The sequence below is a fragment of the Notamacropus eugenii genome, chromosome 6 (genome assembly GCF_028372415.1).
Source record: "Notamacropus eugenii isolate mMacEug1 chromosome 6, mMacEug1.pri_v2, whole genome shotgun sequence".
NCBI lineage: Eukaryota > Metazoa > Chordata > Mammalia > Diprotodontia > Macropodidae > Notamacropus > Notamacropus eugenii.
This window is the reverse complement of record NC_092877.1, coordinates 139,292,887-139,305,489: the sequence shown is the minus strand read 5'-3', so window position 1 is coordinate 139,305,489 and position 12,603 is coordinate 139,292,887. Positions and strand designations below refer to the sequence as shown.

Here is a 12,603-nt window from a genome sequence, read left to right as displayed (position 1 = left end):
TTTAGAGAGTGGAGATAAGAAGCAGTGTGGTACCATGGTAACGGGCACTGAATGAACATTGGTTCATATCCTATCTTGCATATTTAACGTGTGTGACCATGGGCAAATCACGTATGCTCCATAAGTATCAGTTTTCTTGTCTGTAAAATGAAGTGTCTTGTTGTGTTTGTCCTTTGTTCTCGAAGAGGAACATGACATCAAGATGATGACATGATTTGCATTTACTTTGATTTTAGTGAGAGAGGGCTTTGCAAGGTCACCAGCCTCACTTTCTCCCCCTGAGCCGTCTGGGTCCAGTGGCCTGATATTCATCAAGCCCACTGGAGATGGTCCAGGATGCAATGGGAGACCCTGGCCCTTTCAGGCTAAGGTCTTATCACATTCTCACTTTGAGTGAGATACACCCAAATGAATGGGCTTCTTTAAGTAGTTGCTCAAGGGACGACCCCTTTAATTAAAAAAAACAAAATCAAATTGGAAGGGGAAGATACTCAGGGTTCTCAGGGTTCCTGGGTAAAAGAGAAATACTTACTATTTAGTAATTATATAAATAAAATGAAGTGCCTAGGGACTCCCAAGGATGTTCCACTTCTAGATAGATGATCCCATGACTTATTTTCTTAGTCTCTAGAAGGCAAAAACCAGGATCATTGGTTGGAAGATTCAATTTAGGCCTTATATTAGGAAAAAAAAATCCTGAAAATCAGAGCTATCTCCAAATAGAATTAGCAGCCCAGAAAAGTTCTTATCATTCAATATTTTCAGTCTGGAAGACCACTTGCATATCTTAGGGATTCCTAATTCTGAAGTTCTATTTTCCAAATTCTTTAGATCATTTGTCAATACTCTTTAGATCCAGTCAGTAGACCATTTCTGAAACAACCCACCTGTACTAACCAATCTGCTTCTCTCCAGTTTCTCAAGAGGTACTTTCTCAAATAACCTGCTAAACTCAAGATATATTATGTTAATGTCATTTCTCTGATCAAATAGTCTAGAATGCATGAATACATGAAGTACCCGTACTTTTATCAACATGGGAAATTCACTTCAGTAAAGCAAATGGCAACTCATCTATAAATTAGTAGATGAATCCTAGAAAGAACAGAGGTGAAGCAACTTACTCAAGGATACAAAACCAGGAAATCTTAGAGGAAGGTATTAAAACCAAGTGCTCCTCACTAAGCCAAACACCATCTACTCTGCCACATTGATTCTACCCTAGTTTAGAAACCTTGTCCAAAATGAAGTTAGATTCTGGTTTAACTTGTTCTTAATCAGCTCTTGCCAACTTTAGTGATCATATTCTCCTTTCTGAGGACTTTTATTAATGTGTTGTGGTATTTTACCATTAATTAATATCATTCCCATTAGTTTATAATTTTAACATTTTTACTTTTTCCTTTGTGAAAATCATGGTACACATCTGCTGTTTTCCAGATCAAGAACATGTCACTCATTTTTCATTATTTTTCAGTGATCACTCTCTGTGCTTTAAGAACTCCCCACTCCTTGCCCCCCTCTCTTTTCACTTCCTAAGCTGGAATATAGTATCTCCAGGTAAATGGAAGTCACTGAGCCTAGCAAGAGGGACTCTTTCCAACTTCTTACTTCATTGCTAGTTTTGCTTTCCTGGTAACCATTTTTGATATGTCATCCCCAGTAGACAGGTCATCTTTCTTGATAGAAAGTCTAAGCAAGAGTCTCTTGTATCTTACTTAGCCCAGTGGGTTCTCAAGTTTTTCCCAGGATAGAAAGGAGAAATGTTAAGCAGCTAAGGAGAGATTGCCTAGGCAAAGGATAACCTCTGTTCAGTTCATCAGGATTTAAATGTTGGTTTCAGGATGACCATAGTGAGACAGTGATATATTATTCAAAAACAATTTTGAAAGGCATGATTCAAATCAACAGAAAATTGTTAAACCCATCTGTGTGGGAGACACTGTAGAATTGCAAAGACAAAAAGCATAGCTTCTGCCTTCAGGAAACTTACATTTCTACAGGAGAAAACATTAGGGGTGTGTGTGTGTGTGTGTGTGTGTGTGTGTGTGTGTGTGTGTGTGTGTGTGTGTGACAGAGAGAGAGACAGAGAGAGAGAGAGAGAGACAGATTGAGCAATACCAGTCAATTTAAAGGAATATTAAGCGTTTTTCTGAAAACAGAAAAGGTCAAAAGGCTACATATAAAACTTAACTAAATTATTTTCTGTAATGAGAAAGCTTTTCTAAATGACAATTAATCCCTTCTTATTCCACATGGTTAGGGAGCAGATGGAAGTCACTTGCTAAAGTGACTTTTAAAAGCAGTAGTCAGTAGTGTAAACCTTACCTCTGACCAGTCGTGCCAACATTTTCCATCCCTGACATTGATGATGTGGAGGTGGGCTTTCCTCTTAGGGTCCAGCAAGGAATCATATTCTACCAGGGTTAGGTAGGACAACTGTCCATGACAACCATCCGAGTGCAAGCTCCCTAGAGGGAAGGTCACACAACCTTCACCTATGGGGCAAACTGGAAGGGGGTATCAGACACTGGGAGGAATACCCTTCTAAAAGAATGCTAATGCTAACCCAAACACATTACCGGGGATTTTTTTTCCTCAGTTCTCTTTCTCTAGAAAGTATAGGCCAGGGAGCCATTATTGGAGACAGAACAGAATGATCAACATCTAGGAGCTCATCCGTTGGTTTATAGACCTCACCTCTTTGGCCCCTCCCCACTCTAATCCATCCTCCTTTCAGCTACTAAAGAGATTTTTTCTAAAATGCAGGTTCGGTAATATCATCCCCCCTACTTATTAAACTCCAGTGGTTTCCTATTGCCTCCAGGAGCAAGTACAAAATGCTCTGGAGTTCAAAGCCTTTCATAACCTAGCCCCTTTTCTGCCCTTTTCCAATACTGACTCTTTGATGCAGTGACACTGGCCTCCTGGATGTTCCAGGAAAATGATGTTCCACCTATTGACTCTGTGCATTTTCTCTGGTAGTCCTCCATTCCTAGAATTCTCCAACTACTCACCTCCCTGGTTTCCTTTAAGTCTCAACTAAAATCCTGCCTTCTATAGGAAGCCTTCCCCAACCTCTCCTAAGTCCAGTTTGTTCCTGCTATTAATTATTTCCTATTTATCCTGTATATAGATTGCTTTATAAATATTTGTCATGTTGTTTCCCCTTAGTAAATGTTAATTGATTTATTGATTGGGGGTTAGCCCAGCTGACCTATGGCTTTCTTTCAGCTGTGTGCAGTCCCTAAAACCTCAAGCATGTGCAATTTTTGAAATCTCAGTGACAGAAGCACTGACAATCTGACGGATTAGAATGTGCTTTGATTGCAAGTAAGTTAGCATTTAATATTTGGAAATAATATTAGTAGAAGTTATTTTTAGTTCAACCCTCTCCTTTAATGGATGAGCAATTGGGCCCAGAGAAATTAAGTGATGTATAGAAGGTCATATAGTTAATTAGTAAAAACGTTAGGATTAAAACTCAGGTCTTTTAACATTCTAGTTCTCTTGGTCCTAGCCAATGACATAATCTGAGGCCATGTTACCCTTTGTGGCCTTGTGAGATATGGTACTATGGTTCTACAAAGACCAGAATGATACAACTTGTGGGGGTTGGGGGGGAATTTTAAGAGTATGTTTCCAACAAGATAGGGGCCAAAAGGGAGATGGGGAGGGTAAAGGGATATTTATACCATAAAGAACCAGTCAGTGGCAAGGACTCAGTTGGATTTGAGCATAAAGACATAATCCATACACCAGGTCTAAAGTAAGGTCCTAGATGATCTCTCCAGGTGTTTATAAATTAACATAGGAAGGATTTAAGCTCACTGAGGGCAGGCCCTTTTCCCTTTTGGTCTTTGTGTTCCCAGAGCCTAGCACATGTAAACACTTAATAAATGCTTGATTGGCCTTGAATTTTACTGATTGATCCCTGCCCTGCGGAGATCACTGCCCTCTTGTGCCCACAGGCTACATTCTTGCTGGGGTAAGCTGTGCCTCTAGTCTTAAAACTCCCTTTTCTTTCTCAGTAAAAGTGTTGGAAAACAAAGATACACCCCAAACTGGGCTTGTCAGTCAGTTCCTTTTAACTTAAGTCATTTGAGTACTTGCTTAACTAAGAAAAGTCATTTCTACTTCAAATGAAAGACGGCTTCCTGATTGGGGGTGCAAAAATGGTTGGATTACAGGCGTAGCTGCACCAGGATAGGAGGCTGTCTCTCCCTTAGAAAGTCTGTCCATGCTTCTAGTAGGGATTGGGGGAAGGAAAAGCCCAGGATACGCCATGAAATGGAGACCCTGGGGTGGGGGTGAAGAATTGGAAATTTACCATGAGGAGCAGAGTATCAGAGGATTGAAGATGGTGAGGAGAATGCCAGTGTCCAGATCTCTTTCACCTTCCCCATTTTGACTTTCTAAAGTAAAACCCTATTTGGGCTTCTGGATATGGGCATAGAAGACCTTTCAAGAGCGCACTCTAAAAGGGGGCTGGAACTGAGAAAGTAGATTGTGCTTTGCCTCTTGAACTCTCTACTGATTTCAATAGAAGAAAAGGAAATAAAATTTAATTTTTACTTTTTTTCTTTTTATCACACTCATAATTTCATTAATATAAAGAAATCCATGTGAGGAAAGTCCTCTATTTGTGCAGGTGGGGACTTCCTCTTCCATTTACAATCTTAGAGAGTACTCTAGAATTCACTGGGAGTTTACAAGACTCTTCCAGGACCACACAACTGGAATATAGTAAAGGCAGGATTTAGTTTTTCCTGATTTCAAGGTCAGCTCTTTATTTACAATGAACACTGTAAAAATCACAAAAAGAATGGATATGGAATGCAAAGCTGGGCTAATGTCTGAAACCACCTTGAACTGAGTAATCTGTCATAGATATTCCACACCCCAATTTGTCCCATCTAGTACTGAATTCACACAGGAAGCCAAAGGTTACCTCAGATTTCTGCTGGATGGGACTTTTTCTTGTACTACTCTTTCACTCCAGTGTAAGTCACCAAGCATATGTATTAAGTATCCACTATAGGAAAAGTGCTATTACAGTTTCTGTGAATACAAAAAACCAAACATGAGATGATGTATCCTGCCTTCAAGGACCTTACTTACTTGGGTATTGACCATGCTGTGTTCAGTGTGTGACAAATGCCTGCATTTTATTCATTAGTTTCCCCTAATAGACATTCAGCATTATTATTTAAAATGAACAAATAGCATTGTGTTCCATTTCTTATCAAAAAGAAATTTTAATACATTGCTTAATGAGCAAATCCTTTCCCCCTCATTGTGTGCAGAGTCATATTATTAGAGCAGTATTAGCAATGCCACAGAAATTCACTCTCTGCATTTAATTTCATTAAAGGAACAATTCTAAAGTTTCTTTTCAATTTGTAATTTGAAGGCTTTGGGACAAAAAGCTTCTAATTGTATAGTAACCTATTGAGTTGACTTTTCATTTAATTAATATGCTTTTGAAAGGTAGCTTTCTATGGTAGAGTGTTGGACCTGAAGTTAGGAAGATCAGTATTTAAATTCCATCTCTGACATTAGCATTGAGACTAAGAGCAAGTCACATGTAAACTTTCTCACCCTCAGTTTGCTCATCTTTAAAATGGGAATGTTAACTTCCAAGAGTAGTCAGGAGAATCAAAGGTAATGCTGTATTTAAAACTCATTGGATCACCAATTTGAGCTGGAGACCTTAGAGTCCATTTAGTTCAGTCCCCTCATTTTACAGATGAGGAGTGGAGGCCAACAAAGGTTAAGTAGCTCATCCAGGATCACAAAGCTCTTAAGTGTCTGAGGCAGACTTTGAACCTGGGTCTTCCTAACTCAAGAGTTCAGAGCTATCTACTATCTCATGTTATTGAAAACTTTGAAGCATTATGCAAATGTCAACTATTTTGAAATTTAAATCAACGAATTCTGTTTAAATTTTTTTTTTTAATTTAAAGTAACATTTGGAAAGGAGATTTAAAACAAGGTGTGAGATTTCAAATGATTAGACTGAATTTTTTTTTTTTTTTAATTCTGGCTTGGAGTATTGCCTGCAGTATTGTCAGGTGGGCTTTACTTTCTGGAAAGGAGAACCCAGAGTGCATTAAAAATAACCTTCTCAGGGTTTGGGACTATTCTCCACGTAGCACTTTGGTTTGGTAAAAGAGCTTGCATGATAGAAATCACTGGGAATTGTAGAATTGTTTCGAAGAGAACTTAGAAATTATCTAGTCTGACTCCTTCATTTTGCATGTAATAGGGTAAAATACTCAAGTCAGAATCTGAGTCAAAAGGAGGAGATGCTGAAAAGAGGTTTATGAAGAAGAAAAGGCACATTTCTATTTATAAATGTCAAGATGGAAGGGATTTTAAATTTTCAAATTCCTCATTTTATTTTACCTTATTCTAAATTTTATTAGCATTGAAATTTGTGGTTTTATTGGGTACACATGCATGTACATCAAAAATAAGCATGTATGTATGTGTATATATTATGTGTGTATTATATAATTTGTATATGTGAATGCGTATGTGTATATGTATATGTGTATATTATGACTACCTTAATACATGTATACATATTTGTGTAAGTATGTATGTATGCAGTTTTCTTTGCTTATGGTTTCTGTGTTAGAGCATTTACATTGCCTTTTTGCGTATTAAATGAGGCATTTGAAAAAAGTACTTAGCACAGTGCCTGGCACATAGTAGGTGATGTATAAATAATTCTCTTTCATTGTTATTTCCACTAGCATTAATATACACACTTTATATATTGTTTTCTGATCTTGCTTGCCTTACTGTGCATCAGTTCATACAGGTATTCTCAGGCCTCCCTGGATTCTTTATGTTCACTACATATGTACTTGTATTCATATACGCCTTATATATTATGCATTATACGCATATACTACAATATGTTCAACTGTTCCATCACCGTTGCACATGAGTTCTGTTTTCTATTTGGTGGCTACCTTAGAAAGCGTTGCTATGAACACTTTGGTGCATGAGTTCCTTTTCTTTCTTTTTTTTTTAAGTTATGCAATTCACAATCACTTAATAACTTAAATACATAAAGAAGACTAAGAAAAATCATTATATAAGAAACTCCAAACTTTTCTAATGGTCCTTTCTGTGAATTACCCAACAAGCATTTATTAAACACTTACTGTGTGTTAGGCACTGTGATAAAATTCTGGGGATACAAAGAAAGTACTTTTTAAAATAGTTTTTACTCCCAAGGAACTCACAATCTAATGAAGGAGACAATATAAAAATACTCAATAATCAAGAATTATGTATACATGTATGTCTGTTTAGAGTAATTAAATATTAGTTATAAAATAGCAATTTATAATCAATACATGTATAAACAATATAAAAACAGATAATAAAAGAATAAGATCGTTGTATAAGAAGCTCTAAACTTGTGTGATGGCCCTTTCTGTGAATTAGTGAAAAATCATGTCTGTATCTATCTTATCTACCAATCTATCTTCTTTCCTCTTTTGTCTTTCTTCCTCCCTTCCTTTCTTCCTTTCTTTCTTTTTTCTTCCTTCCTTTCTTTCTTTTTTCTTTCTTCCTTCCATCTTCTTGATTGTAGTTATCATAGTTGATTATAGTTATTTTCATGTATATGTATGCCTGTCTGTACACATACAGACACACACATACAAAATGAATTGAAGATGTTCCACAAAGGAGCTGTTAGGAAAGCATTCTTACAAAAAGTGGGATTTTAGCTGGGACTTGAAGGAAGCCAGAGAAGTCAGGATTCAGCGATGAAGAGGGAGGGAATTCCAGTCATGGGGAGCAGCCAGGCAAAACTCTAGAAGTCAGGAGATGAAGAGTCCTTTGTGTGTGAGGAACAGCAAGGAAAACCGGGAGAAAAGAGGGTATTGGGGAGAAGAGGGTGATGAGTTTCATCAAAAGCTGCAGAGAGGACAAGAAGGATTAGGACTCAGAAGACACCATTAGATTTGGTTCTTAAGAGGTCATTTGTAAATTTGGTGACAGCAGTTTAGTTCAGCCCAACTGAAGAAAATTAATAGGAGAATGAGAGGACATGAAATGGTGGAACTAATTATAGAGGACTTTCTCAAGCTGTCAAGCCACAAAAAGGGAGGAGAGATGAGGAGTCAGGGTAATATTTATATGCGATAGGGAAGCAACCAGTAGATAGAAAGAGGTTGAAGATTGGTGAGGCAATAGGGATTACTGGAGGAAGGGGTTGGGGGGGCAGAAGTCTGCTGGAGCAGACAGGATGGTTTGGGATAAGCTTTGGGAATGAGATGAGCTACTTTTTACTGTGAGACAAGAGGTGGAAAGTGTCTGAGTGATGTGTGAAGAAAAGTGGAGGATAAGAAGGAATTCTCAGCAAATGGCCTCAGTATTGTCAGTGAAATATATAGGAAAGTACTTAGCTGGGAGGAAAGGAAGGGAATTTGAGGAGCTTAAATAGTTATATGCCTAGTAATACTAATCCCCACATTTTACATATGAAAAAACTGAGAGGGGGAAAATGACTTGTTTGCTTGGTGCCCAATTCAATAGTCTTTTCCACCACATGATATATTTTACTGATTTGCCTTTTCTGTAGTTTCCATGTTTTACTATTCATATTTCCTACATGTAGCTGTTAATTGGGAGACAGTCCTTAAAGGTTAGATTTGCAGGATAGAAAATATAAATTCTAAATTGGTATTCTATTAATGTGTTCCCATTTAAGAACATTTGGTCCTTACATTACAGGTACTTATGAAGTGATTTTAACTTCATGAGGTGCGTTTATTCACCCATGACTTCTCCTTGTACATCTATGGTTCATTTCATTAAATGGAGTTTTATGGGAGAAATAGCCCATTGTTAGCATTCTTTTTATGTTTATAAGAAATTACTTTAATCAACCAAAGAACCTACAAAATGGACTGCATTGAAAATGTTACCTCAAGGAAAGCTTCTTTTCCTGAGCACTTTATGGGCTGAAGGAGGATCTCACCTTTTGTTTTTTGGTTTCAGAACTTCCGATGGTGGAAAAGCTGTTGGTTCCATAGAAGTCAATCTTTTGAAGATGGGGGAGATAGAGGATGGGGAAACTGACCACATCACAACAGATGCACGGGGACAAAAGGTAGGATCTGGGGCAGCTCATTGCACAAATTAAATTAGAGATGATCAGCTGCACCAGATGCCTCTGTTGCTCACACCACAGGGGGGTTTGAACTCTCATTTTTCAAAAAGTTAAAATGAGAAAGCAGCTCCACAAATGGAGTACAAGCCATGGATTCAGTTCTCTGAACTGAAAGACCCATTTGCATAAGAGTATTCTCTTCAGAAACACTTACTCCCTGGTATAGTTCTCCTTGGTATACACTTCCCCTTCCCAATAGAACAAAGATAGGCATGTCAGCTCCTTTTTTTGCAGTAATGAACCACTTCCCCAGAGTATTAAAAATAACAACAAAAACCTGTGAGGTCATTGTAAAAGGTGAACTGCTATCCATTCCAAATATTTGCCTCTTTGGAAAGAAGTTAATTTTCATTTAATTGTACTTTTTAGAGAAAGTGGGGTCAGGCTTTTGGGTGAAAAATGTGGTACTTGAAATTGCAGCAAGGGAAAGAGTCTACCGAGGAGGAAGGAAGACTACAGCTGAGATGTAGCCCAGCCAGGGTTCCTTCCTCAAAGTTTAGCAGGTTGTGCTCTACTCCATGCCAGCAATTGTTTGCCAGGTTGGCATCTTTTTTCTTTATGACTAGTCTGTCCCCTGGGTCCCCTTTGTCTTCAAAGGGAAGGAATTTGAGGAAAACCCAAAATGTGCTCTTTGCAGGGCAAAATTCTCTCAACTGACAAATGTATTTTCCACAGATTTCATATGGATGCCTTGAAATGATATAACGGGAGCAGATTTAAATTATGCTCCTCATCTGAGCATGTATCTGGCAGTTGGGTACAATAGAAAGTCCTTGGATTGGGGGGGAGGGCGGGGAGGGTCAGAAGACTTGAATGCCTGCCCTGACACTGGGATAAGCACCTTTTGCTCCCTTTTGGTCCTTAGTTGCTTCATCTGTAAATGAGCTCATGAGATTTAATTCAACCTATATTAACTAGGCAAGGTCTTGGAGAAAACAGGGCAGATGCTTCCCTGAAGGAGATTGCACTGTACTGGAGGGATGCAATATGTTCAGAGACAGAAGTAAGTGCAGGGCCATTTGAGGAGGGAAGATGCTCTGATAACTGAGGAGATTAGAAAAGGACATGGTACTCAGATGAGGCTCGAAAGAAGCTGAAGATGGTAAGAGGTGAAATGGAAGTGCAAAGTCAGGGAGGGGCAAGATGGAACGACAACTGCAGGGAAGAGCCTGCAGCCTGCTTGAAAGAACTATGGATTTCCTCAAAGGGTGTTCATTGGAAATGGTGCTTTTAGCTCTTGAATCTATGGAAAGCATTTACTGTATTTTGACCTCGAGTTAGTATCTCATTGTAAGTTACAGTTTTTATGACAAAATAAGCTTCTTATTTAAAGTCACTTATGTCTAATGCTGGCAGTACATGTACATCTGCTCAGTAAATGGTGTGATGTGTTCTTCACTGAAAAACTCCCATTTCTATAATGCTCTGAAAGTTGATAAAATTCTTCATGACACCCTGCTATAAAACATCGTGAAGACAATCATTAATTCAAATCACAGCTTCATTGAATGACAGAAGGGATCTTAGGGTTCATCTAATTTAACTCATATCTAAAAAATACTTCCAGCTTCATCTTCATGCTAGCTATTTTTTGCTGTTTCATCATCTAACCTAGACCAGCCAAAACCTTGCCCAGGAGGAGCTAAGTCCTTGGATGTGACCATGCAACATAGGAATTCTAATCAAATCAATGATTGCCTCTGGATAGGGTAATTGACCATCCTTTGGCACCTTCTTTTTGACCTCCTAATTTTAACTCCTTTACCTATCACTCCTCTGTGTATGTTTTCCCACTTTAGAATCTAAACTTGAGAGCAGAGATTGCCTCACTTTTGTATTGTATCCACAGTGCTTACCACAATGCTCGTTTATTCATTTCTTGAAGACTCTTAGATCATTCCCAAATCTTCTATTTCCAAACTAAACCTCTGCAATTCATTTAACCCATCTAGTCCTATCATCATCTTGATCATCCTTTTCTGGACCAGCTCTTTATTGTTTATGTCAATGCTAAAATGGGTGCTCAGAAAAGAGCACACTATTTTAGATTTGGTCAGATCAGGGCAGAGTCCAGCACAGCTTGTAATCCCCTTATTCTGGAAGTAGTGCATCTTCTAACGCAGCCTAGGATAGAAATAATCAGAATAATAATAGCTCGTAACTCCCAAGGTTGTTATGAAAATCAAATGAGAAAATATTTATAAAACTGCACAGTGCCTGACACATAGCAACTGCTACATACATGTTAATTGTTACTATTATTGTCAACATACTTGGTTGCTGCCACTGATTAATTTTGAGTTTCTTATAGATTAAAATCCAAGGTTTTCTTTATTATATAAGTGTAGTCTAAGCTATATACACCCACTGTTTGGGAAGTTGATTTTTTTTGTCCAAATAGAAAATATTGTTTTTATCCCTGTTAACTTCCATCCTCTTTAGGCTCATAGTTCTAGACTTCCAATACATTCCTCCCTCCCAGCTATGGTTTCAACTATATCACTGATTAAAGTTTTGGAAAACATAGAAACAACAATAACAGAAAAGAAATTCTTTGGGTCACTCCATTAAGTATCTCCCTCAAAGTTGACATCTACCCATTAACTATTGTTTGTCACTCAGGACAGCTGGGGGTGCAGTAAATAGAGCACCAGTGCAGGAGTCAAGAGGACCTGAGTTCAAATCTCACCTCAGACACTTGACACTCACTAGCTGTGTGACCTTGGGCAAGTCACAACCCCAATTGCCTCATCCTGGGCCATCTCCAGTCATCTTGATGCATATCTGGTCACTGGATTCAGATGACTTTAGAGGAGAAGTGAGGCTGGTGATCTGCACAACCCTCCCTCACTCAAAACAAAGTCAAGTGCAAGTCATGTCATCATTTCTCTGATGGCATGGTCTTCTTTGGCGATGAAGGATGAGCACAAAAATAGTTTGTCACTCAGTGAATCTTTTTTGGGTCTAGTCATGCAACCATTTCTACCACCATCTAACATACTATTATCTATCCATTTCTTTCTACAGCATCTACAAGTATAACATGAAAAATTTTTTCAAATACTTTGGGAAAAAATAGATGCACTTTCTTTTATATCCCATTTTTTTGCAGTTCTGTAGGGGTTCCATCCAACTTGCTGAGGGCTTTCTTCTCTTATCATTATATAATCAAAGAGGGAGAATTGCCACTGGTTATCTCTCATTTTCACTGCATAACTACTTCACCTTCTTTTCTAGTCATACTTCTTTCTAATAATATCTTTTATTTCACTTCTCCTTTATGGTACTTTGATGGTAATATATTGTATCCCACCTAGGTGCACCATGTACTTCTCCATTACTTTTAACATATGGTCTACAAATTCATTTCTTTGGAGATAGTGATTTACATTCATGTAGAATCA

The 12,603-nt window shown here is 38.1% G+C and overlaps 1 protein-coding gene across 9 annotated transcripts in view; it reads left to right on the top strand.

Moving 5' to 3' along the window:
* The window catches only part of INPP4B (inositol polyphosphate-4-phosphatase type II B), a 958,716-nt gene that overhangs the window by 664,375 nt on the left and 281,738 nt on the right, over positions 1–12,603 (top strand). For 8 of the 9 annotated variants that reach the window (XM_072621124.1, XM_072621125.1, XM_072621132.1 and 5 more), the window contains one exon: positions 9,028–9,139. In XM_072621124.1, the coding sequence (XP_072477225.1) occupies positions 9,028–9,139 (112 nt within the window). Of the gene's footprint in view, positions 1–3,238; positions 3,334–9,027; positions 9,140–12,603 lie in introns of those variants that run through there. The other variant, XM_072621129.1, reaches the window with a different exon arrangement.